Source organism: Pseudophryne corroboree, chromosome 2 (genome assembly GCF_028390025.1).
Source record: "Pseudophryne corroboree isolate aPseCor3 chromosome 2, aPseCor3.hap2, whole genome shotgun sequence".
NCBI lineage: Eukaryota > Metazoa > Chordata > Amphibia > Anura > Myobatrachidae > Pseudophryne > Pseudophryne corroboree.
This window is the reverse complement of record NC_086445.1, coordinates 463,628,392-463,656,298: the sequence shown is the minus strand read 5'-3', so window position 1 is coordinate 463,656,298 and position 27,907 is coordinate 463,628,392. Positions and strand designations below refer to the sequence as shown.

The window sequence follows — 27,907 nt, the reverse complement described above, 5'->3', positions numbered from 1 at the left end:
TGCCGCCGGTTTCTGGACCTTCAATCTTCAGCATCTGCAAGGGGGGTCGGCGGCGCGCTCCGGGACGAACCCCAGGGTGAGACCTGTGTTCCGACTCCCTCTGGAGCTAATGGTGTCCAGTAGCCTAAGAAGCCAATCCATCCTGCACGCAGGTGAGTTGAACTTCTCTCCCCTAAGTCCCTCGATGCAGTGAGCCTGTTGCCAGCAGGACTCACTGAAAATAAAAAACCTAAAACTTTTTCTAAGCAGCTCCTTAAGAGAGCCACCTAGATTGCACCCTGCTCGGACGGGCACAAAAACCTAACTGAGGCTTGGAGGAGGGTCATAGGGGGAGGAGCCAGTGCACACCACCTGATCCTAAAGCTTTATTTTTGTGCCCTGTCTCCTGCGGAGCCGCTAATCCCCATGGTCCTGACGGAGTCCCCAGCATCCACTAGGACGTTTAGAGAAATTAGATTTACCAGCCGTAGCAGTAGAGACTAGGTCCGAGAGGCCTTCTCCAAACAACTCCTCCCCCTTGTACGGCAATGACTCCATATGCCGCTTCGAGTCGGCGTCTCCCGTCCACTGTCGGGTCCACAAGAGCCGCCTAGCAGAAATAGACATAGCGTTTATTCTAGAGCTTAGTAAACAAATGTCTCTCTGAGCATCCCTCATATACAAGGCAGCATCTCTGATATGCTCCATGGTCATTAGGATGGTATCCCTATCTAAGGTGTCAATCTCCGTAGATAAGGAGTCTGCCCATGCCATGACAGCACTACAAACCCAGGCCGAAGCCATGGCCTGCCTAACTATAGTTCCTGAATGTGTGTAAATGTGCTTCATGGTAATTTCCTGCTTGCGATCAGCAGCATCCTTGAGGGAAGCATTATCCGGAGAAGGCAGTGCCACCTTCTTGGATAAGCGTGTCAGCGCCTTGTCTACTTTAGGGGCAGATTCCCATCGTATCCGATCCTTCTGTGGAAAAGGATACGCCATGAGAATCCTTTTGGGAACCTGTAGTCTCCGATTCGGAGATTCCCAAGCCTTTTCGCATAATTCGCTTAGCTCAAATGAGGACGGAAACGTGACCTCAGGCTTTTTCCCTTTATACATGTGAACCCTCGTGTCAGGGACAGGGGGTTCCTCCGTGATATGCAAAACCTTTTTTATGGCAATAATCATGTACCTAATACCTTTTGCCACCTTCGGCTGTAATTTTGCATCCTCATAGTCGACAATAGAGTCAGTATCTGTGTCAGCAACCTGAGATATGGGGCGCTTTTGAGACCCTGAAGGTTCTGGCTCAACAGGGACAGGCACGGGCTGGCTATCTGACTGATCCCTAGCTTCCGCCTTGTCTAATCTTTTATGCAGAAGATTTACATTTGCATTCAAGACATTTAGCATATCCACCCAGTCCGGTGTCGGCGTTGCAGACGGCGACTTGACATTCAAACACTCCCCCTCCACATTACGCGAGCCTTCCTCATCAAACATGTCGACACACACGTACCGACACACCGCACACACCCAGGGAAACTTTTCTGAAGACAGTATCCCCTGAGAGGCCCTTAGGAGAGACAGAGAGAGAGTATGCCAGCACACACCCCAGCGCAACACAGAATGTTTTCCTCCAGCAGCGCTGTATTATACTGTATCCGCCAATTATGTGCCCCCCCCCCTCTCTTTTTAAACCCCCTTCACCGTGTGTAAGCAGGGGAGAGTCCGGGGAGCTTCCTCTCAGCATTCTGTGGAGAGAAAAATGGCGCTGGTGAGTGCTGAGGGAGAAGCCCCGCCCCCTCTGCGGCGGGCTTCTATCCCGCTCAAAATCGTGAAAAAATGGCAGGGGCTCAATTATATACATGTACAGTGCCCAGCTGTACATGTATATACCTATTTGCCATCCAAGAGGTGTTACTATTGCTGCCCAGGGCGACCCCCCCTGGGCACTGCACCCATACAGTGACCGGAGTGTGTGAGGTGATGTGGAGCAATGACGCACAGCTGCAGTGCTGTGCGTTACCTCTGTGAAGCTGAAGGCTTCTGCCGCCTGAGACGTCTTCTTGCTTCTTCTCTTCTGGCTCTGTGAGGAGAACGGCGGCGCGGCTCCGGGGGTGGACGCCCAGGACGAACCAGTGTTCACCCCCTCTGAAGCTAATGGTGTTCAGTAGCCAAGGCAGCAGATCCTATCAGTTAAGTAGGTCTGCCCCTCTCTCCTCAGTCCCTCGATGCAGGGAGCCTGTTGCCAGCAGTGCTCCCTGTGAAAAAGTAAAAATCCAAACAAAAATGCTTTCTGTAGCAAAGAACTCAAGAGAGCTCCCTGCAGTGCGCCCTTCATCCTCTGGGCACAGTGTAAAACTGAGGTCTGGAGGAGGGACATAGAGGGAGCAGCCAGTGCACACCCAGAATCCAAAGCTTTCTTAAAGTGCCCTATCTCCTGCGGAGCCCGTCTATTCCCCATGGTCCTTACGGAGTCCCGAGCATCCTCTAGGACGTTAGAGAAATAAAAATAAAAAAAACAAAAACTCATGTCGACCTTTTGACCTGTCGACCTAGAACATGTCGACCTTCTGATCCTGTCGACCTATAGTGGTCGACCCAGACACTGTCGATCTTCAGACCGGATCCCCATTTCTCCACGCTTATCACTGCTTAGAACATTTCCCCCTAGGATTTGAGGTCTGGCAATATAAATCAGTGTTAAAGATGAATTATGTATAAATAAAAGTATATGTGAGATCATGTAAAATAAAATTATTTATTACCACTGTAACCAGTTATCATATTTATTCACATGATGACTTATCGTATTGTAACATTGTAGAAACTTATTTTAGAGAATCTGTTTCAAATTACATATACAGGGACAACATTTTCCATGGTATCTTTCCATGATGACAGTATACAGTAATATTCCATAGTGAAAAACAACAAGCTTGGCCTGGCAAACACATATGCAGTATACAGTTGATGGGAAAATGGCTGTTTTATGGAATTTTGTTATATTTCTGCAGCAAACGTTTGACATAGGCTAGAATTTATTGAGTAACAATACTAAATAGTTTTCGGAAAGTGAAGCATGACCTTTACACAAATTAGATCAGACTGAAAAAAAAAAAAATCAATATGGGTTTGTAACTTTTCTCCAGTAATACTCTAACTCATTTGAAAATGGCAAAAACATTGTTTTTGTTTTTTAATATAACAGATTAACTGGAACATTATAGTAACAGACTTGCAAGGTTATGGGCTAAAGTATAATTTAAGATGTTCCATGATAAATGTTACAAAAAGTATTTTAAGAGTTCATAACAAAATAAATATCAACTATGGGCCAAGTATGCTGTATAGTCAGAGTAAAGTAATGAGCTACTTAGATATTTGGGGGCTGATCTACTACTAACATTGTCCATTCCCAGAATTAGACCAGGTTAATTAGCTGTATAATTGTAGAAGAACAGAAAGTACACAGAAACCAGTCATTAAGTTGGGGCACATTATATAAAAACCATTAACTGCATTGCTTGTTGCAAAAAGAAATGTAATTAAAGTTTTTAGCGTGTAATCACCTTTTTTTTTTACCATGATTTATGGACTACTTGGAAACCTAAAGTAGCATGTTTTGCGGCTCTCAGTAGAACAGGCATGCAAATGCGCACAGCTTTTAGAATGACAAAATATAGGAAATAACTCATTTTACAAAACCTCATGACCAAGTGACTATATGCTAGATTTCTTGCTACTCATTGTAGGCCCTGAAACAGCAATTGCAAAAGGTTTCTATTACAGAGGAAAGTCGTACTGGAACCAGAGCGAATAGTGTTATGCAACCAGTAGCAGGCATTCATCTTTTGAGTGGTTATTACTATATCAATGTTCTTAGGGAGCTTACAAATTAGCTGGGAACTGGCCAGTTTTAATTATTAACACCTATAGAATTATATATTACACTAGTGACTCCCTGGATCTCTTCTGTCTTGGGAGTTGAAAGTGTTCATCATACATCTTCAAAGTAATCCACAGAAAGCTTGCCACTTTTTCAGGTGAGGCACAAGTAAGACACAGAGAGCATTTACTGGAGAGGAGAACTCTTCAGTGGGATCATAATTCTGGACTCCATCTCCTGTATGAGGGGAACTAAGAGACAAACAATAATTAGTGACATATAGTGAGTTTTTAATTTATGCAGTTATTATAAAAATGATCCTGGGCAGGATTCCTACTCTACCGCAATTTAGATTTAAATATGTTAAAATAATTACTGTAAGGAACACTACATAAATACATACTGGAAAAAACGTAGAAACTCATCCATTTATCCATTCAGGAAGTTACGGTTACCTTGTGTGTAAAGGGCGCATACTTGGGGCAGGCACATATGTTTAAACAATTTGCGGTATTGGCTCCTCCCCCTCTACATCCCTCCAGTCTGGAATGTGCTTCAAACGGTCAGCTTTAAATTTGTGTCCAGGCAGTCAATTCATAAAGAATAGAAAAGCCCTGTTTTGTGGAAAACTGGACTTTCTCTGCTTCGTGCTATTAACGAAGCAGGTTACCATGGAGAAGACCCTGACTTCTCCTGCGGCAGCCCCTGCTCCGCGGCTAAGTAGCATCACCATACTTTTGTTTGGTGAGTGCGATTCATGAATGAACAGAAAGCTCAGTCTTCCACTTCTACACGGAGCTCAGGTTCACCATCTCAGGATGGCGCAACCTGAACATCGGTGCTGTGGTCTCTGTCCAGTTCCCGTGCTGGGTCCGCCACCCCGACCTCCCAGCAGCCCCTACGGCCTCCCGGGAGGTCAGCCAGCCACATGTGCAGAGGGACCCGCCGGTTGACGCCATGCATCGCAGAAGGATCCACCTGGAGAAGACCTCACCGCTGGACCCCTGGATGGCATCGCCGGAGAGGTGAGTATACATTAATTGCTACTTATTACAGCTATATATCGCATCGAACCGTAAAGTAGCAATTCAATTTTTGTTTTTTTATGTGAATAGACCCCAACATCTTTTAAGGCTGCTCCGCAGCTATTTTTCATTTCAATTTTTATTTGTATTAATTTTTTTTTTCTTCAGATTAATAGTAGGAGTTCCTGTGCATTATTGAGTAGCCATGGCTGCCTTAAGGGACCGCTGGCATAGAGATTTAAATATTTTTTTTAACACCATTTTATTATGAAGAAAAAAATTGGATTTTAATACCTACCGGTAAATCCTTCTCTCGTAGTCCATTAGGGGAAACTAGTATGATGGGTATAGACTGGGTCCAAAGGAGCCAGTGCACTTTAAATTTCTTCAACTGGGTGTCCTGGCTTCTCCCCGCTAAGACCCCGCCCACAGGAAGTTATAGGTAAAAACGTGCCCGAAGGAGAAAGGACATATATGAGAGAAGGAACAATACAACAAAGGGTGGTGAGATTTACACACCAGCACACCACAACATAAACAACCCGCAACTGCTTGCAACAACAACAGCAACAGCTGAACAGGTAACTACAGAACAAGAACCTGCAGAAAAGTCAACGCACTGAGGCGGGCACTCAATATCCCTTACGGACTACGAGTAAAGGATTTATCGGTAGGTATTAAAATCCTATTTTCTCTAGCATCCATAAGGGATATTGGGGGAAACTCGTATGATGGGGACGTCCCAAAGCTTCCAGAACGGGCGGATACTGCTGCAGCACCGCCTGCCCATACTAGGTATCCTCTTTGGCCAGGGTATCAAACTTGTAGAACTTCACAAAAGTGTTCTTCCCCGACCAGGTAGCAGCTCGGCATAGTTGCAAGGCAGAGACTACACGGGCAGCCGCCCAGGAAGATCCCACTGATCTTGTAGAGTGGGCCTTCAGAGACTGAGGAACAGGTAAGGCTGCTGACACATAGGCCTGTTGGATAGTAAACATAATCCAACGGGCAATGGACTGCCTTGAAGCAGGGAAACCCTTTTTCTGCGCATAATAGAACACGAACAAGGAATCCATTTTTCTGACTCGTGCTGTGCGCCTGACAAATCTTCAAGGCACGCACAGCATCCAATGCCTCTGGAGGAGCAGTAGCGTCAGAATTGGACAGAACCACAATAGGTTGATTCAGATGAAACGCAGAGACAACCTTCGGTAGGAACTGCTGTCTAGTCCGGAGCTGCGCTCTGTCCTCGTAAAAGACCAAGTACGGACTTTTACACGATAAAGCCCCCAATTCTGAGACACGTCGAGCAGAAGCCAGAGCCAGTAACAGCACAGTCTTCCATGTGAGGTACTTGTCTTCTACCGTCATCACAGGTTTAAAAACAGGAGGACTGTAGAAATGCCAACGTTACATCCGAATCCCAGGGTGCCGTAGGCGGCACAAAAGGCGGTTGTATGTGGAGTACTCCTTGCAAGAAGGTCTGAACTTCTGGCAACACTGCCAATTTCTTCTGGAAGAAAATGGAGAGGGTTGAAATTTGGACCTTAATAGAACCCAGACATAAGCCTTTATCTACACCAGCCTGTAGGAAACGTAGGAACCGTCCCTACTGAAACTCAGCAGGCAGATACCTGCATTCCTCGCACCAAGAGACATATCTCCTCCAGATAGGTTGATAGTGTTTTGACATCACAGGCTTCCTGGCCTGAAGCATGCTAGCAATAACCTTCTTGGAAAGGCCCTTGTGAGCTAGGATGTTCCGCTCAACCTCCATGCCGTCAAACGAAGTCGCTCTAAGTCCGTGTAGACAAACGGTCCTTGTTGCAGAAGATCGCTTCTTAGTGGTAGAGGCCAAGGGTCTTCGACGGACATGTCCAGAAGATCCGCGTGCCACGCCCTCCGAGGCTAATCCGGGGCAATCAGAATTGCCTGGACCCCCTGATTCCAGATTCGCTTTAGCACCCTTGGGAGCAACGGAATCAGAGGAAACAGGTAGACCAGCCGGTAAGGCCACGGCGACGCCAGAGCGTCCACTCCGAGGGTCCCTGCTCCGTGAGCAATGCCAGGGAAGCTTCTTGTTGAGATGAGAAGCCATCAAGTCTATTTGTGGGCAACCCCACCTATCGATGATCTGTTGGAACACTAGATGGTGGAGCCACCACTCCCCCGGGTGGAGATCGTGACGACTGAGGAAGTCCGCCTCCCAGTTATCCACACCCGGAATGAAGAATGCTGGCATAGCTCTTGCATTTCTTTCCACCCAGAGGAGTATCCTTGACACCTCTCGTATGCAGGTTCTGCTTTTTGTCCCTCCTTGTCGATTGATATACGCCACCGCCGTGGCATTGTCCGACTGAACCTGGACCGCTTGATCCCTGAGCAGAGGAGAGGCCTGAAGCAGAGCATTGTAGATTGCCTAAAGTTCCAGAATGTTGATCGGGAGGAGGGCCTAGTTAGCGGACCACCTGCCCTGGAACTGTGTCCTTTGGGTGACAGCTCCCCATCCTCGCAGACTGGCAACCGGCGTGAGGAGGGTCCAATCCTCAACCCCGAAACTCCGGCCTTCCAGGAGATTGGAGGACTGTAGCCACCACCACAGGAGGGAAATCCTTGCCTGAGGTGACAGCCGAATCATCTGGTGCATCTGCAGATGTGATCCGGACCACTTGCTCAGGAGATCCAACTGAAACGTTCTGGCATATAACCTCCGAAACTGGATCACCTCGTAGGAGGCGACCATCTTTCCCAACAATCTTATGCAAAGATGGATGGACACTCGAGAAGGTTGGAGCACCATGTGGATCATTTCCTGAAGTGTTTTCGCTTTTTCCTCTGGTATAAACACCTTCTGGGCCACAGTATCCAGCAACATCCCCAGGAACAGGAGCCTCTGAGCTGGCTCCAGGTGGGACTTCTGTAAGTTGAGGATCCACCCGTGGTCTGACAGAAGACTGATGGTGTGGTTGATATGGAGCAACAAAAGCTCCCTGGATCTTGCCTTTATCAAAAGATCGTCCAGGTAAGGGACCACATTGACCCCCTGGACCCGGAGTTGGAGCATCATCTCCGCCATCACCTTTGTGAATACCCTCGGGGCTGTAGACAGACCGAAGGGTAGGGCCCGTAATTGGAAGTGATCGTCCAGCAGGGCAAATCGCAGGTATGCCTGATGAGGCGGCCAAATCGGAATATGGAGATAGGTGTCCTTGATATCCAAGGAGACCATAAATTCCTGTTCCTCCAGGCCCGCAATCACTGTTCGCAGGGATTCCATTTTGAGCTTGGAACACCCTCAAAGACGGATTCAAGGATTTCAGATTCAAAATGGGCCTTACCAAACCGTCCGGTCTCGGAACCACGAACAGGTTTGAGTAAAACCCCTTGCTGAGTTGCAGTAGTGGTACTGGACCAATGACGTGGGACTGGACCAACTTTCGGATAGCCTGTTGTAACGTAACTTGCATATCCTCCAAAGCTTGATCTGAAAAATCGTTGAGGAGGGGGGGGGGGGGGTGGGGAGGGGTCGAACTCCAGCTTGTAGCCATGAGAAACAAGCTCTCTGACCCAGGAATCCTAACATGAAGTCTCCCAGATGCTGCTGAAGTGACGCAGTCGAGCTCCCACCTCGAGATCCCCTTCGGGATGGTTGGGCACCGTCATGCTGAGGCTTTAGTGGAAGCAGAACCGGTGGACTGTTCCTGAGAACTGGCGCCTGCAGGTTTTCTGGACTTACCTCTGGCCTTCAATCGAAATCTGTGAGACCGAAAGGATTGAACGGCCCTGGATAGGAGCGTCTCGCCGGTGGTGCCCCAGAGGTGAGAAACGTGAATTTCCCAGCCGTAACTTTGGAAATCCAGGTATCCAATTCAACCCCAAAAAGCCATTCCTCGGAAAAGGGGAGAAATTCCACACTACATTTGGATTCTGCGTCCGCAATCCACTGACGCAACCACAAGGCCCTGAGTGCCGACACTGCCATGGCAAACGTCCGAGCATTAATATTCCCCATCTCCTTGAGGGAATCACAGAGGACACGTGCAGTGTCCTGAATATGCTTCAGTAGGGTTACCATAGTAACTAAGGGCATATTCTTCGAGAGACCCCCCCCCCCCCCCCTTCCCCCTGAATTTGAATGGCCCAAGAATGAATAGCATGTGTCATCCAGCAACCCGTAATGACCGGTCTTTCTGAGAGGCCGGCTGCAGTGTATATAGACTTTAGGGTAGTCTTTATCTCCCGATCCCCAGGATCCTTCATGGCATCGCCTTCTTAGACAGGCTAGAGACTGAGACATCCACGCCAGGGGGCTCCTCCCAAAATTTTCTACCTTCAGGAGCAAATGGGAAAGTGTGCAAAAACTTTTTGGACACTTGGGATTTTTTGTCTGGATTTTTCCAGGCCTGTTTGAATAAGTCATCTAACTCTGGAGAATCAGGGAAAGTGACATTGGGCTTGGTTTGTACAAAGAAAAACGACTGCTGTGACGCAGTGTCCTCTAGAGGGAGCTTTAACGCATCCCTATAGCCAAAATGAGGGGTTCAATACCCTGAGTGGAATCGGGATCCCCACTAACGGGATCCAGGTCATCCCCATCATCTTGTATCTCATCATCTGTATCAGAGAGCAGTGCAGGTAAACAATTCTTCTGGGGACCTGCATGAGAGAGGGGGGCTGGGCATCAGCCCTAGCAGCTAAATCTGCAACAGCTTGTCGCAGTAGCTGAGTTTTCTGCACATTAGCAGTGAGCTGGGAAGACATATCTGACATCATAGTCTTAAGAGACCCTAACCAGTGGGGCTTTGGACCTTCTCCCCCAGCCTCTTCACTAATTTGTGAAGATTGACTGCATTGTTCACAGGAAATTCAAAGGATAATGGAGAGAATCTGGTGTGACATATACTGCACAGCTTGTGTTTACCCATTTTCACAGTAAGTACAAAAACATACAAATACACACAGACAGTTATAATGCAAGCCTGCCCTACTGTTTGTGACAGGAGACACAGAGAGTGATAATACCAGCACACCCTGAGCTGCACAGCCCCAGTGAGACTGTCAGCTCTGTAAATCACAGTACGCACTAACAAATGCAGTCCTAAATAGGCTCAGGATAGTGTACACAAGCGGTTCTCACCCTTTTCTACACCCTGTACCAGTTTCCAGCGTATCTGTAAGGCAGGAAGCCGAGTGTGTGCTGCAGATGGCTACTGTAAGCAGAGGATGGGGCCAAAACGCCCCAAGTCCTGCTCTGAGGAAGCTCCGCCCCCTCCAATGGCGCCAGAGCTGTACATATTATTTATACTGGCAAGGTCTCCTAAACAGCTTAGAACATCACACAAGTGCTAGTCAAGCAGTTTTGTGCCAGTTTACACATGGGGGTTCCTAGCAGGACCCCCCCCCAGGAAGAGTCCCGTACACCGCGCCCGTGGTCAGCTGCACTTTGAACCAGAGGACCCCCCTAGCGGGGGCCCCGGTTTGTACTCACCACCGATATCACCTTCAGGTAGCGTTAGGGGTGTGCAGCGTGCTGCGGCTGTGACAGCCAAGACGCAGTGCCCCGCTGAACAAACAACCCCCCTGGACAGTGGACAGTGCACCCCGCCCCCCCAGTTAGATTTTCCAGACCTGTCAATCAACGCTTTCTTTCCTTTCAGGGCCCAATTCGTGGAATAAGAATACCGTACAGAGGGTTTGTTGCAAGCTACAGGAGGTCACCAGAGGGGTAGGCACTCTGAACAGTCACATCCAGACTCTAGATGCCTGAAAAGCAATCTCCATGACAGTGTATTTCTCCACCCAAAATCCTCTGTGGTGGGGGGCCATCTTTGGTTCTTTTTGAATCAATGGCTTGCCTCCACATCTGATCAGTGGGTAGGAAATAAAATCCACTAACCAAGCATTTACCATGCCAGTACCTCAAAATACTTTAAAATATCAGAATCGTTTGGGTGCATTTCTGATACGTCCTAGAGGATGCTGGGGACACCATTAGAACCATGGGGTATAGACTGGATCCGCAGGAGACATGGGCACTTTAAGACTTTCAAAAGGGGTGTGCACTGGCTCCTCCCTCTATGCCCCTCCTCCAGACTCCAGTTTTAGAATTGTGCCCAGTGAGACTGGACGCGCTACAGGAGAGCTCCACTGAGTTTCTCTAAAAAAGACTTATTGTTAGGTTTTTTTATGTTCAGGGAGGCTGCTGGCAACAGTCTCCCTGCTACGTGGGACTTAGGGGAGAGAAGTATGACCAACTTCCAGTGAGTTTAATGGCTCTGCTTCTGGCTACAGGACACCATTAGCTCCTGAGGGTGCTGATCGCTGGGTTCGCCTAGATGCTAACTCCCGCAGCCTGCCGTCACCCCCTTACAGAGCCAGAAGACAGGTGAGTAGACAGAAGAAAGAAGACTTCAGTGACGGCATTTTCTGAGATACCGCGCAGCGAACGGACGCTGCGTGCCAGGGTCCCACATACACACAGCACTACAGGTTGCAGGGTGCGGGGGGGGGTCTGGGCAGCTTAAAATCCTCAGCGGACACTGGCAAAAGGGGACATTAGTGCCATGGCACTGCCCTAACCCCCGCCAGTATAATCATATTGGAAAAGAAGCGGGACAGAAGCGTGCCATTAAGGGGGCGGAGCTTCGTCCTCACAGCTCACTCGGTGCCATTTCCTCTCCACAGGCTGCAGAGACGCTGGTCCTTCCTTCACTCTGACAAGTATCAGGGTGCAAAACTGGCTAATTTGGTGCAATATACTTTATATTAAAAGAGCTGCAGGTCTGGGGTATTTGTTAGGCGCTTCAGAACCGCTGATTGAGCGCTGGGGTGCGAGCTGGCAAATTCCCTCTGTGCCTCTCTGACAGGCTTTCCTGTGGGTCTGTCCCCTATAAGCCCAGTGTGTCTGTGGGTGTTTATTACACGTGTGTCGGCATGTCTGAGGCTGAGTGCTCTTCACAGGAGGAGGCTGTATTAGAGACACAAAAGGCGGTGGGGGTGACCATGTCGGCACCGCCGACTCCCGATTGGGTAAACGTGTTGAATGCTAATGTGGCTCGTATTAGTAGGAGATTAGACAAGTCTGAGTCTCAGACCCAAGCATGGAAGAAATCTGTGGGGGATATGTTATTACAAGTCCAGGTCCCCTCGGGTTCACAGAAACGTACGTTTGCCCAGTTAGCAGACACTGATACCGACACGGACACCGATTCCAGTGTCGACTATAGCGATTCCAGATTAGATCCAAAATTGGCAAAGAGCATTCAGTACATGATTGTGGCAGCTAAAGAGGTATTGAATATCACTGAGGACCCTGCTGTTCCAGATAAAAGGGTGTGTGTGTATAAGGAGAAGAAACCTGAGATAACGTTTCCTCTCTCTCATGAACTGAACACTCTATTTGAAAAAGTCTGGGAAAGCCCTGACAGAAAGTTTCAGATTCCCAAAAGAATTTCGGTGACTTATCCGATTCCCTCTGGGGATAGGGAAAAGTGGGAATCACCCCCTATTGTAGACGATAGGGAAAAGTGGGAATCACCCCCCATTGTAGACAAGGCCTTATCGCGGTTGTCTAAAAAGGTGGCTCTCCCGTCACCTGGCACGGCAGCACTTAAGGACCCTGCGGATCGTAAGCAGAATCTACGTTAAAATCCATTTATACGACCACAGGTACACTACTCAGACCGGTTATTGCCTCTGCGTGGGTGAGTAGTGCTATTGAAAAATGGGCAGATAACTTGTCATCTGATATAGATACCCTAGATAGGGATAGCATCCTCTTAACGCTGGGTTATATCAAGGACGCTGCAGCTTACCTAAAGGAAACTGCGAGGGATATTGGTCTTTTGGGATCAAAGGCCAATGCCATGGCAGTCTCAGCTAGGCGAGCATTGTGGATTCATCAATGGAATGCTGATGCCGACTAAGAAAAATATGGAATCCCTGCCATATAAAGGTGGTGTCTTGTTTGGCGACGGCCTCGCTGATTTGGTATCTACGGCTACCACGAGTAAGTCATCATTTTTGCCTTATGTGGCTTCGCAACAAAAAAAAACACACCACTATCAAATGCAGTCCTTTCGGCCAAATAAATACAAGAAAGGGCGAGGTTCTTCCTTCCTTGCTACTAGAGGAAGGGGAAGAGGTAAAAGATCACCAACCGTGGCGGGTTCCCAGGAGCAGAAGTCCTCCCCGACTTTTGCCAAATCCAGCGCATGACGCTGGGGCTCCTCTGCGGGAGTCCGCACCTGTGGGGGCACGTCTAAAACTCTTCAGTCAGTTCTGGGTTCGTTCGGACCTTGGGTTTTACAAATAGTATCCCAAGGGTACAAACTGGAGTTTCAAGACGTTCCCCCTCACCGATTTTTCAAATTGGCCTTACCAGCTTCTCTTCCGGACAGGGAGGTAGTATGCGACACAATACAAAAGTTGTGTCTAAATCAGGTCATTGTCATGGCTCCCCCGTCACAACAGGGAGAAGGCTTTTATTCAAGCCTGTTCGTGGTCCCGAAGCCGGACGGCTCGGTCAGACCAATCCTAAACCTGAAATCCCTCAATTTCTACCTAAAAAAAGTCAAATTCAAGATGGAGTCTCTCCGAGCAGTGATCTCCAGCCTGGAGGAAGGGGATTTTATGGTGTCGGTGGACATAAAGGATGCCTACTTACATGTTCCCATTTATCCTCCACATCAGGCTTACCTGAGGTTTGCAATTCAGGACTGTCATTACCAATTTCAGACGTTGCCGTTTGGTCTGTCCACGGCTCCAAGGATTTTCACCAAAGTGATGGTGGAGATGATGGTTCTCCTTCGCAAGCAAGGAGTCACGATTATCCTGTACTTGGACGATCTCCTGATAAAGGCGAGATCCAGGGACCAATTGGTGAGAAACATTGCACTGTCCCTGACAGTTCTTCAACAACATGGTTGGCTCCTAAACTTGCCAAAATCACAGTTGATTCCGGTGACGCCGTTGTCGTTTTAAGGAATGATACTGGACACAGAACTACAGAGGTTTTCTTCCAGTGGAAAAGGCTCAAGAACTTCAGACTCTGGTCAAGCAAATTCTGAAACCAGCAAGTGTGTCAATCCATCAATGCACTCAGTTGCTGGGGAAGATGGTTGCAGCCTACGAAGCCATTCAGTTTGGCAGATTCCATGCCAGAGTGTTTCAGTGGGACCTGTTGGACAAGTGGTCCGGATCCCACCTGCACATGCACCGGAGGATAATCCTGTCTCCCAGGACCAGAATTTCACTCCTTAGGTGGCTACACAGTTCTCTCCTCCTAGAGAGGCGCAGGTTCGGGATCCAGGACTGGATCCTAGTAACCACGGATGCAAGTCTCCGAGGATGGGGAGCAGTCACGCAGGGGGAAAACTTCCAAGGAAGATGGTCAAGCCAGGAAACTTGTCTCCACATAAACGTTCTGGAGTTAAGGGCCATTTACAACGGCCTTCTGCAAGCGGAACATCTTCTGCGCAATCTGCCAGTACTGATCCAGACGGACAATGTAACAGCAGTAGCATACATAAACTGCCAGGGCGGAACAAAAGCAGAGCGGCAATGGCAGAAGCCACAAAGGTTATCCGCTGGGCGGAAAAGCATACAAGCGCTCTATCAGCTATCTTCATTCCAGGAGTGGACAACTGAGAAGCAGATTTCCTCAACAGACACGATCTCCAACCAGGAGAGTGGGGTCTCCATCAAGAGGTCTTCACAGAAGTGACAAGTCATTGGGGAATTCCTCAAATAGACATGATGGCATCTCGTTTCAACAAGACGCTTCAGAGATATTGTTCCAGGTCGAGGGACCCTCAAGCAATGGCAGTGGATGCACTGGTGACACCATGGGTGTTTCCGTTGGTGTATGTATTCCCTCCACTGCCTCTCATTCCAAAAGTTCTAAAGATTATAAGAACAAAAGGTTCAAGCGATCCTTATAGTCCCGGACTGGCCAAGGAGGGCTTGGTATCCGGATCTTCATTACTCATAGGAGATCCCTGGCCTCTTCCTCTACGCGAGGACCTATTACAGCAGGGGCCGTGCGTATACCAAGACTTACCGCGGCTGCGTTTGACGGCATGGCGGTTGAACGCCAAATCCTAGCCAGAAAAGGTATTCCCAGTGAAGTAATTCCCACACTTCTTCAGGCCAGGAAAGGAGTAACGTCTAGACATTACCACCGCATTTGGAGAAAATGTGTGTCTTGGTGTGAATCCAAGAAGGCTCCTGCGGAAGAGTTTCAGCTAGGACGTTTTCTCCATTTTCTACAAGCAGATGTGGAGGCGGGCCTAAAGTTGGGCTCAGTTAAGGTGCAGATTTTAGCCTTATCGGTTTTCTTTCAAAAACAATTGGCCTCCCTTCCTGAAGTTCAGACCTTCGTGAAAGGTGTGTTTCACATCCAACCTCTATTTGTGCCCCCAGTGGCACCTTGGGATCTTAACGTGGAGTTGCAGTCCCTTCAAACACATTGGTTCGAACCTTTACAGAAGGTAGAGTTGAAGTTCCTCACTTGGAAAGTTGTCATTCTGTTGGCTTTGGCATCCGCAAAGCGGGTGTCTGAGTTAGTGGCCTTGTCTCACAAGAGTCCTTATTTAATCTTTCATGAGGATAGAGCAGAGTTGAGGACTAGTCAGTATTTTCTGCCGAAAGTGGTTTCTTCTTTTCACATGAACCAACCTATTGTGGGGCCAGTGGCTACTGACGCTTTAGTTGAGTCAAAGTCTCTGGATGTGGTCAGAGCGCTGAAAATCTATGTCGCCACAATGGCTCAGATTAGGAAAACAGAGGCTCTGTTTGTCCTGTATGCTCCCAACAAGATTGGGTGTCCTGATTCCAAACAGACCATTGCACGCTGGATTGCCGTTGCCAAAATCGGTAAAGGCCCATTCTACTAGAAAGGTGGGCTTGTCCTGGGCGGCTGCTCGGGGGGTCTCAGCATTGCTACTTGGTCGGGTTCAAACACTTTTGGAAAGTTTTACAAGTTTTATACCCTGGCCAATGACGACCTCCAGTTTGGTCAATCCGTGCTGCAGAGTCATCCGCACTCTCCCGCCCGTTCTAGAGCTTTGGTATAACCCCATGGTTCTAATGGTGTCCCCAGCATCCTCTAGGACGTATGAGAAAATAGGATTTTAATACCTACCGGTAAATCCTTTTTTCTTAGTCCGTAGAGGATGCTGGGCGCCTGTCCCAGTGCGTACCGTTTCTGCAGTTATTAAATTGTCTTACACGCATGTTGTGTTAAGTTATTGTCAGCCTGTTGCTGAATTCGTTCATGCCGTTGGCTTGTATTCTGTTGAATGCCACGTTGTGCGGCATGCTTGAGGTGTGTGCTGGTATGAATATCACCTTAGTTTAACAATAAATCCTTTCCTCGAAATATGTCCGTCTCCCTGGGCACAGTTCCTATAACTGGAGTCTGGAGGAGGGCATAGATGGAGGAGCCAGTGCACACCCCTTTTGAAAGTCTTAAAGTGCCCATGTCTCCTGCGGATCCAGTCTATACCCCATGGTTCTAATGGTGTCCCCAGCATCCTCTACGGACTTAGAGAAAAGGATTTACCAGTAAGTATTAAAATCCTATTTTTGATTTGCTCAGTAGCAGTTGTTCCAGTCCAAAGGGAACAGGAAGGATTGGGCTCTATTCCAAGCTCTTTTTGGTCCACAAGACAGATGATTTTTTCAGTTCTACCCATACACAACTTGAATGCTCTAAATATTCACTATTATGAATAATAGAAAATAGGATTTATTTCTTACCTTGTTAAATCTTTTACTTTGAGTCCATAGGGGGCACCAGACCAAAGTCTTAACGCTGGGTATAGGCTGGCTGGGAGCAGGCACCAAAATGGTTACTTTTAAGTACCCAGCAGGCCTTGCCTCCCTATACCCGGCCACACTGACAGGTCCGCCAGTTTATTATAGCAAGCCAGAAGCAGGAGCGGCAGAAAGAGGGAGGGAAGAACACATCACACAGAAGAACACTGCGAAGAAGGATGATAGCACACAACCCTGCAGGACAGGTGCGACAGGGAGTGCGTTCGGTGCCCCCCATGGACTCAATGAAAAGGATTTAACAAGGTAAGACATAAATCCTATTTTCTTTTTCGTCCACTAGGGGGCACCGGACCAAAGGCTTAACGCTGGGATGTCCTAAAACTGTCCCCACCCGGACGGGAACGCTCCTGGACTGCATTCAGGACCCTTCGCCTGAAGGCTGCATCCTCAGACGCAAAGGTGTCAAACTACTAAAATTTTATGAAAGTCTGGACAGAGGACCATGTAGCAGCCTTGCATAGCTGTTCAACTGAGGCCCCATGCGAAGCTGCCCAGGAGGCTCCCACAGCCCGTGTGGAATGAACCTTGACCCCTGAAGGGGTAGGAAGGTTGGCCATGGAATAGACATGGTGAATAGTCAACCGCAGCCATCTGGCTAAGGTCTGTTTGGATGCAGGACAACCTCTTCTGCGAGCATCCAACAAGACGAATAGGGAGTCCGAACGTCTAAGATCCTTGGTTTTGTCCACGTAGATGTGAAGCGCTCGGACAACATCCAAAGAGGCCTCCTCTGGAGAAGCAGATGAAAATGCTGGTACCACAATTTCCTGATTGAAGTGAAATTTGGAAACCACTTTAGGCAGGAACTCTGCCCAAGTACGAATAACTGCTCTATCAGAGTGAAACACCAGAAAAGGTGACTGCCAGGATAAAGCACTGAGATCTGACATCCTGCGGGCTGAAGATACGGCCAATAGAATCCAGGTCTTCCAAGTGAACCACTTAAGGTACGTCGTTTCTAAAGGTTCAAAAGGAGGCTTCTGTAGAGCTGTAAGGACCAGTGACAGAGCCCAAGGGGCCACCAGAGCCACAAACGGTGGTTGAACGTGTAGCATACCCTGGAGGAATGTCTTAACATCCGGCCCCAGAGCAAGTTGTCGTTAGAACAGCACCGATAGTGCCGAAGCCTGAACTTTGAGTGACGATAACGTGAGGCCTAAATCCGGGCCAGACTGAAGAAACGATAACAAGCAAGACAGCCAGAAAGAGCGCGGATTAAAACTAGTGATGAGCGGGTTCGATTCCTCGGAATCCGAATCCCCCCGAACTTCACCCATTTTACACGGGTACGAGGCAGATTCGAATCTTCCCGCCTTGCTCGGTTAACCCGAGCGCGCCCGAACGTCATCATCCCGCTGTCGGATTCTCGCGAGATTCGTATTCTATATAAGGAGCCGCGCGTCGCCGCCATTTTCACTCGTGCATTGGAGATGATAGGGAGAGGACGTGTGCAGCGTTCTCTCAGTTGTGTTCAGTGTGCTGCAAATATCTGTGCACAGTGTGCTCGCAAATATCTGTGCTCAGTGTGCTCGCAAATATCTGTGCTCAGTGTGCTGAAAATATCTACGTTCTCTGCTTGAAAAACGCTCCATATCTGTGCTGCATTGTAGTATATAGTAGGGGGACAGTGCAGAATTTTGCTGACCACCAGTATATAATATATAGCAGTACGGTACAGTAGTCCACTGCTCTACCTACCTCGGTGTCGTCAAGTATACTATCCATCCATACCTGTGGTGCATTTTAGTTGTTGTACGCAGTAGTAGGACAGTGCATAATTTTGCTGACCACCAGTATATAATATATAGCAGTACGGTACAGTAGGCCATTGCTATTGATATATTACTGGCATATAATTCCACACATTAAAAAATGGAGAACAAAAATGTGGAGGGTAAAATAGGGAAAGATCAAGGTCCACTTCCACCTCGTGCTGAAGCTGCTGCCACTAGTCATGGCCGAGACGTTGAAATGCCATCAACGTCGTCTTCCAAGGCCGATGCCCAATGTCATAGTAGAGAGCATGTAAAATCCAAAAAACAAAAGTTCAGTAAAATGACCCAAAAATCAAAATTAAAAGCGTCTGATGAGAAGCGTAAACTTGCCAATATGCCATTTACGACACGGAGTGGCAAGGAACGGCTGAGGCCCTGGCCTTTGTTCATGGCTAGTGGTTCAGATTCACATGAGGATGGAAGCACTCATCCTCTCATTAGAAAACTGCAGTGCCACTCCTAGATGGGCCAGGTGTTTGTGTCGGCCACTTGGGTCGCTTAGCTTAGCCACACAGCTACCTCATTGCACCTCTTTTTATCTTTGCATCATGTGCTGTTTGGGGACTATTTTTTAAATCTGCCATCCTGTCTGACACTGCAGTGCCACTCCTAGATGGGCCAGGTGTATGTGTCGGCCACTTGGGTCGCTTAGCCATTCAGCGACCTCGGTGCAAATTTTAGGACTAAAAATAATATTGTGAGGTGTTCAGAATAGACTGGAAATGAGTGGAAATTATGGTTATTGAGGTTAATACTACTATGGGATCAAAATTATCCCCAAATTCTACGATTTAAGCTGTTTTTGAGGGTTTTTTGTAAAAAAAACACTCAAATCCAAAACACACCCGAATCCGACAAAAAAAATGGAGGTTTTGCCAAAACGCGTCCGAATCCAAAACACGGCCACAAAACCGAATCCAAAACTCGAAAAATGTCCGCTGCACATCACTAATTAAAACCACGACTGGTACACCAGGAGAAGTACGTTTTTCAAACCCGGTGGTAAATCCTAGCCGACGAAGGTTTCCTGGCATTAAGCATAGTCTGGATGACCTGCTGGGAAAATCCTTTAGACTGCAGGACGGATGTCTCAATAGCCAGGCCGTCAAAGCGAGGCGCTGAGGATCTGGGTGTACACAAGGAACATGAGACAGAAGGTCCAGGTGTAGAGGGAGGCGCCACGGTTTGTCTATGTACAGACTTAGCAGGTCCATGTACGATGAGCGACGTGGCCAGTCTGGAACTACTAGCATCATCTCGCCTCCTTCCTGTTTGAATTTCCAGAGTAGTCTGAGAATCATGGAGATCGGTGGAAAGACGTACATCAGGTGAAACGACCAATGAGCCGTGAGGGCTTCTACAAGACATGCCTTTGGGTCTCTTGTCCGAGAGCTGAACTTGCTTATTTGGTTGTGTCGGGATGCCATGAAGTCTATGTCCGGCATCCCCCACTTGGACACCAATTGTTCGAACACTTCTGGGTGGAGCATCCACTCCCCTGAGTGCACGTCCTGTCTACTTAGGAAATTCGCTTCCCAGTTGAGCACTCCTGGGATGAAGATAGCTGACCGTGCTGGAAGGTTTTGTTCTGCCCATTGGAATATCTTTGACACCTCTTGCATGGCTCCTCAACTGCGAGTGCCCCCTTGTCGATTTAGATAAGCTACCGCTGTCGAGTTGTCCGACTGGACTTTGACTGGGCGACCCCTGAGCAGAAATTGTGCTGATCGTAGCGTGTTGAAGATTGCCCTCAATTCCAGTACATTGATGGGGAATGAACTTTCTTGAGGAGTGTAGCGACCCTGGATTCCGATACCGCTCCTCAGCCTCGAAGACAGGCATCTGTGGTAACCACTGTCCAGCGCTGAATCCAAAAGGGGCGACCTTTGTCTAGGTTGTCCCGAATGAGCCACCATGTTAAGGACAGTTGAACCTCCGGAGAGCGTGTTATGGTCTGTGAACAGATGTGGAGATGGGAACCGTTCCATTTGCGAAAAACTTCCAATTGTAGAGGACGAGACTGGAACTGCGCGTACTCCACCATATCTAATGTTGCTACCATCAAGCCCAGTATTCTCATGCAAGCATGGACTGAAACCGCACGCTGATGGAGGAGTGTCCAAATTCTTAACTGAATGACCATGAGTTTCTCCAGTGGCAGAAAGACACGCTGTTCTGTGGAATTGAGGAGCGCCCCTAAGTGAAGGATTGTTTGAGAAGGCGTCAACGATGATTTTTTAAAATTTATCCTCCAGCCATGAGATTGTAACATCTCTATTGTTGACTGAATATGGAGTGTAAGCGTTTGTTGCGATTGTCCTAGTAGTAGATCGTCCAGGTAGGGCAGGATTCGGATTCTGCTGCGTCTAAGATGCGCTGCGATGACTGCCATGACTTTCGTGAAGACTCTTGGAGCAGTAGAGAGACCAAATGGTAAGGCTTGGAATTGGAAATGTTTGTCCTGGACCGCAAACCGGAGAAACTTTTGATGACTTGAACGAATTGGGATATGTAAATATGCATCCTGTATGTCCAGGGATGCCATATAGTCTCCCAGTTCCAGCGCCAGGATGATCGTTCTGAGGGATTCCAAGCGGAACTTGGGGACTCGCAGGCATAGGTTCAACGTCTTGAGGTCGAGAATAAGGCAGTGGGAATTGTCTGGATTCTGTACCAGAAAGAGCGACGTGTAAAACCGCCGTCCACTCTGGTCCCGGGGTATCGGAACAATGACGTTGGAGGCGAGCAGAGAGCCGACAGAGTTGTGTAGAGCCTCTGCCTCTCCTAGATCCCTCGGAAATCCCATGGTGAAGAACCTGTTTGGGGGACAGCACCAAAATGTCAAGGTGTAACATTGTGTCACGACGCCCCTGACCCAGGCGTCCGTTGTGATGTCCCACCACTTTGGAGCAAAAGACAAATCGGCCCCCCACTCTGGGATGCACCAGTGGAGGGCCCGCCCCTTCACGCTGCAAGTTTGTCGGCTTGTTTGTCGGCTAGGCGTCTTGTAGCCCAAGGTTGCTTTGTGCAAGGCTTGGTGGTCTTTGCTTGTGCCTGGTAACGGGAGGCGGCCTGCCACTTAGCTCGTCCCCGGACACGAAAGGGACGAAAGTTTTATGTTTGGGGGACTGATGCGTAGGGTAGAAAAGCGGTCTTAGCAGTAGCGAGTTGCGTGACAAGATAGTTCAGCTCTTTCCCGAATAGGGTATCTGCTGCATATGGCAGAGCTTCCAGAGTTTTTTTGGAGAAAGTGTCCGCTCTCCAAGAACGCAACCATAAGGATCGCCTTGCTGCCCCTGTAGAACCAGAGACTTTAGATGAAAGCATGGCCTTGTCTAGGGCTGCTTCCGACAGATATGCGGTTGCTGGTTGAATATGAGCTACCAGTGTTAGTAGTTGTTTCCTACTAACTGAGGAGGATAGGCCCTGTTGAAGTTGGTCACCCAACAGGAAACGGCTTTGGTTACCCATGCCGAAGCTAATGCCGGTCTGGTTGTAGCTCCCGTATGAGAATATGCAGTCTTAAGAAAGGTATCCAATTTGCAATCCATGGAGTCTTTAAGAGATGAAGTATCCGGGCTCAGGAGAATCGAGGAACGCTCTATGCGCGCTACATGCTTGGACCTCTCCTTACTCGGGAACGGATAGAATGATTGATACCGCTTAGAGAGCTGATACCATTTATCTGGTTTAGCCCATGCTGCCTCTAGTACATCTTCCAACTGTGCAGAGGAAGGAAACTGCGGAATACTTTTTAGGTTTCTTAAAAACTGGAGTTTTAGAGGCTGGAACAGGATCTATTTGCTCAATGTCCAGTACAGGTTGAGTATCCCTTATCCAAAATGCTTGGGACCAGAGGTATTTTGGATATCGGATTTTTCTGTATTTTGGAATAATTGCATACCATAATGAGATATCATGGCAATGGGACCTAAATCTAATCACAGAATGCATTTATGTTTTATATGCACCTTATACACACAGCTTGAAGGTAATTTTAGCCAATATTTTTTATAACTTTGTGCATTAAACAAAGTGTGTCTACATTCACACAATTCATTTATGTTTCATATACACCTTATATACACAGTCTGAAGGTCATTTAATACAATATTTTTAATAACTGTGTATTAAACAAAGTTTGTGTACATTGATCCATCAGAAAACAAAAGTTTCACTATCTCACTCTCGCTCAAAAAAGTCCGTATTTCGGAATATTCCGTATTTCGGATATTTGGATATGGGATACTCAACCTGTACTAACCTCACTTGTTTGACTAGTGCCTCTACTTCAGCTATAGAAAGAGAATCTTCTAGACCTGAAGCTGCGTGCGGATCAGACTCCCCTGACACGCTTTCTTGGTCAGAAACTGGGGTGTCCAAGTCTGAACCCCCTACGAGCACGAGGTAGCAGTTCCGCTAGAAGTGCACGTCAGCCTGGGACGCTTCCCTCTAACCAAAAATTGTTGCATGGAAGCAAAGACGTGAGATAATCCCTGAACAGATTGTGCTAGATCCACCTGTGGGGGCAGATATAGAGATAGATATAGAGATAGAGATAGAGATAGATATAGAGATAGATATATATATATATATATATATATATATATAAAACTGACGTTGTGCTGAAGTTGACGGCGGTGCCATTTGCGGAGTTACCTGCTGCGTATTCATACGGTCCACTAGTTGCGTATTAACCTGCGTCAGTGTGGTTGCCCACGCTGAACCCTGAGGAACCGGTGGAGGTGGGGGAATCCTGTTGCAATGGTACTACCATGCAGGCTCTGCATCTTCCAGTGTCCTGGGGATCCTGAGGACACAAAATAGCATAACATGGAGCACAAGTGGGAGGCTCAGGTGTGACCACCTTTTTTCCCCTGGATGACATTGCACAATATACGGGAAAAAAGCACTGTATATTCTAAAAGTGCACCTTAATTAGCAGCGGCCTGTCCCTGAGGAACCTATGCTGAAACAAGTCCTTGTGCAAGAATCGTGCGATCAAGCTCAACACAGTGTTACAACACTCACACACACAGTTACTCAGCCACACAAATGCTAGAACAAGAGGAGCCAAGCTACTCAACTGCCCCCTGATATCAACAGGCAGGAGAAAATGACTGAACCCGGTTGCAGAAGAGGGGTACAGGGGAGAGAGTGGCCAGACCCTCCTCTCTCATCAACTCCCAGCCAGCTGCCGAGCATTGAAGGGGAAGGATTGGGAGAGGAGGGAGGAGATATAGCCCAGGGGTAGACCTTGAGCAAGCCACTGGTCTGTCCTGGGTTGGGGGAGGGGCTGCAGGCTGGCACCCTACCCCCTCAGATACTATGCCCACCAACCCTGCTGGCTGATGCCCTGGTGGTCTAGTGGAAAAAAGGCGCAGCACACTGGGCCCCCACTCATCTGCTAATGGAATGCGTTGCGGCTGCGGGGAAGGCTACTGAGCATGTTGTTAGCCTCCCCCGGTGGAAGACCCCAGTCACATTACCATCGTTGCCACTGGAGTCCGGGTGCTGGAGCGGGCATGCTGGGCTCTAAGTGCGCCAGCATTCCGCTCTGAGCGCTGGAGAAAGAAGAAAAAGAAAAAAAAGTAACCATGGCTGTTTTAACAGCCATCTCTAAACAACGGTGCTACTCCTACGGCACCAAAAGAAAAACTGTCGGGCCTGTCGGCAGTGGCGGGGTATACGGAGGCAAGGCCTGCTGGGTACTTAAAAGTAACCCTTCTGGTGCCTGTCTGCTCCCAGCCAGCCTATACCCAGCGTTAAGCCTTTGGTCCGCTGCCCCCTAGTGGACGAAAAAGAAAAAAAAACACTTTCTACCATCAGTGGACATAACTGATGCATAGCATGTCCCAATATGGGAGGAGCATCACTGCCTTCTCAAATTTGGAATAACGAAAGACTGCTAGCAATTATGGTAATGCAAAATCAGCCTCAGGGTTCATGGAAATACTCCGTCTAGCAGTAGATCTTCCATGGTAACTTCCAAAAAGGCCTGATCTGCTATGTCGGGGGGTGGGGTGGGGGGGGGGGGGGTAAATGATCACATGTCAAATATTGGAGTCACAGTGGACAGCTTGAAGTAACAAGCTTAAATACAAGAAAAACTGTCACCAACTGGATTTGCTACCAATTAAGGGTGTTCATTCCATTATTTACTTGAATGCATTTTAGGGTAATTGGATCGGAATCCCGCAATGAGTTTTCGGAAGAGAATTTAGTCTTTGTGGTCTTTTACCTGTATAGTAGACACATTCATCCCAGCCATCTTTCTGCCATGCAGAACTTCTAATGTCATCCCTGCTCTGCAAGTCAGTGTAAGCTATAAAGAAAAATAAAGATATAAAAAAATAAAACATTGACTTTTGGATCAATTTTCCAAATAATATAGAAATACAGCAATGATGTCAACTATCCAAAAATATAAAGATCACTACTATTGTAGGGTATCACACAATAACAGTTTTATCACTTTCCAGCATTTCCATCTTTCAAGGGCCTGAGAATTGTTCATTGTACCTTTGGGTTTGATTATCAACGGCTGAAAAGTTACACAAAGAATACAGAAAGTTTTCCATTTAAAATGATAAATATGACCTATGAATCCCACATTACACAGTTAGGGCAGACAGTGACTTTGTAATAATGGTTATGATGATACTAGTAGTGAGGGGGGAGTAATTCTTCTAAACATAAATTACAAAACATTACCCCACAAATGATGGACCATGTACAACTGTCCAATCTGTGAGAAAAAGCCAGCCACAGCCTCACCGCTGTCCTGCCGATACCTAATGGCACGAGCCCTGAGACACACAAAAATAAAATCACATGGCATATTAAAACAAGTATTCAATATTATTTGTAAGAAGCCGTTAACCTACATCAAAACAGAGAACATATTTTATAAAAATGTATTAGAAGCACATATTAATTAACAAGTTGCCAACTTACAGTTGAATTCATAAAAAAACATATATATTTAAAATATAGTTTAACACATTTTTCTTGTGGTTTAAAATCAAGCACTTAGAAATCCCCCAGCATTTGCCTCTGTACCGAATACAGGATGATTTGAACATCAAAGTTACTTCAACAAAACAAAAAACAAAAAATGGGACAAAAAGAAATTTCGGTAAGAATTCACTGGGTCTAGTTTAACAGACCAGAAAAAAAAAAAAAAAAAAAAAAACACTGACCAGAGGTAGTTTAATGCTTGATAATCATAACAAGTTTTGCAGTTTTTTTTTATTTTCATTTAAACTTTAAAAAAAAAAAAAAAACACATAAAATTTGCTAAGACACAGGGCTTTCATTTTATATTAACGTTTGATATTAACATTTAGCTTTGTTATTTTTACGGGCATTAAGTAGAGAAAAAGTAGTAATTTAAAAAAAAAATCCCTTAATTTCTTCTATAATTGCGTCCATACACTTCATGTGACCAGTGAACATTGCCACAATATTTCATCACCTATTTCCCCAAAATATGAAGATGCCAGACACAGGAGGGCAGAAAATAAATAAATGGTACAGCGATACCTTGTGGTTGATTGAATAACAGCCGCAAAAGGGGCCAGTTACTGTTGCAAAGGCATGGAAGTGCCACCAACAGCACCTCATCTCACCCCCCTGTGGCCCAATCTCACAAATGTTTATATGCAGCGATATGGGGCTGCAAACAAAATTCAGCAAGTCTGGAGCTAGGGGTGGTCATACCAATGTGGACCCTCCAGTCATTGCTACTCTTTTGATAGGACACGAGTGTTAGGGGATATGGTCAGTAGGTCGACAAAACTTAGTTCGACATGGTCACTAGGTCGACATGAGTTTTTCACTTTTTAAAACATTTTTTTTTTTACTTTTTCATACTTTACGATCCACGTGGACTATGATTGGGAATAGTAGTAACCTGTGCCGAGCACAGCGAGCGAAGCGAACCACGCGAGGGCACACTGTGCAATAATTGGGGTTCCCTGTCACTTTTTGAAGAAAACACCCAAAAAAGTAAAAAACTAATGTTGACCTTTTTCCATGTCAACCTTGTTCATGTCGACCTAATGATTGTTGACCCAAGTGTGGTCGACCTAATGACCCATACCCGAGTGTTAGTCCCCTGTTTACCCACTATAAGAAAATAGATAGATAGATAGATAGATAGATAGATAGATAGGAGTTCCAAAAGCTGCAAGGAAAACTCCATCTCTGGATCTTAAAGCGTGGCTAATGGAATTGGCAGGCAAATAGGCAGGTCAGATGTGCAATTTTTCTTTATATTAAACTGTACTGTATGTTATATATTTAAAGTTAACTTGGTCTTGCCAGTACTACAAAATAAAGTTTCATTAATCATTTTAACCCCTTTAACCCCCGGTGTATCCCAGTGGTGTCACTGGTAAATTAGACGAATGAGGCCATAAATAACCCCAAAACTAAGCTTTTTTGTTTTTCTTTTTTACTAAAAAAATAAATAAAATAAAATGTCATTAATAAAAATTATTATTATTAAATCAGTATTATGAAATGTAAATATTTTTAAAATTCAATATTTTAATAATGTCCACTTAAATGGACAAGTGGTCTTAAAGGGTTAAATATCTATATGCAAACTTGCACACTTAAATGTGCATAAACACTTAGCGATATAGTAAACGATATAGCTCATTTTCCCCCTCCTGAGCGATACCATTTACTATATCGCCCTGTGTGTATGTAGCAGATGGCTGATGCGCAGCCCGCAATTTTGGCCTCTTCGTCCAAAGCTGCATGTTCAGCCCAGACGCTGCATAATATCACTGTGCTAGCGATATCGCATAGTGTGTATGCCCACCGCCAGGCAGCACAGGCCAGGAGGGGACAGAAATAGGCAATGGCGCTCACGGAGCACCACGCCTAGTCTGTACCCACCTGTCCATAAAGCAAAGGAAGAGTTGTTTATGTATCAAGGAACAGAGTAAGACAAGGATGCCATCATACAATTATTTACCCAGAACAGGATCACCAAATCTTCTACTGGACAAAGTATTTAGCTATAAGTAAAACTAGTCCAATTATTAACAGAATAGTCTTCAGATGATACTTGTAAAAGTTTACTAAAATAAAAGATTCTTGCAACTCCTTGAAAAGTAATTAAATAGGTCTAATGGCTTGTGTCCTTACCAGTGGTTCCCCCATTCAATCATGGTTCCAGGCTGGAAGAGAGAAAAAAAAAAAGTAGTATGTCCCATGTAGCTAAATAGGATGTTTTTGGAGGGCAGCACTAATAAATGTAAAATAATTAAAACTAATGTTGGTCATTTAAAGAAAAATGGGATTAGTAGTTAAACATGACATCACATGCTTACAGCAATAAGGAAGACTGTGGTAATGTGCAGTTTAAAAAAAGACAAAAACCC

General features: G+C 46.7%; 1 protein-coding gene across 2 annotated transcripts in view; it reads right to left on the bottom strand.

Annotated features, from left to right (window-relative positions):
• Positions 1 to 2,729: 2,729 nt before the first annotated feature.
• NIPSNAP2 (nipsnap homolog 2) overlaps positions 2,730 to 27,907 on the bottom strand; it is a 49,401-nt gene continuing 24,223 nt past the window's right edge. For both annotated transcript variants that reach the window (XM_063953777.1, XM_063953778.1), the window contains exons 7-10: positions 27,672 to 27,703; positions 25,224 to 25,318; positions 24,751 to 24,834; positions 2,730 to 4,122 (exon numbers count right to left, since the gene is read on the bottom strand). In XM_063953777.1, coding sequence (XP_063809847.1) covers positions 4,058 to 4,122; positions 24,751 to 24,834; positions 25,224 to 25,318; positions 27,672 to 27,703 — 276 coding nt within the window. In that variant the 3' untranslated portion in view covers positions 2,730 to 4,057. The remainder of the gene's footprint in view (positions 4,123 to 24,750; positions 24,835 to 25,223; positions 25,319 to 27,671; positions 27,704 to 27,907) is intronic.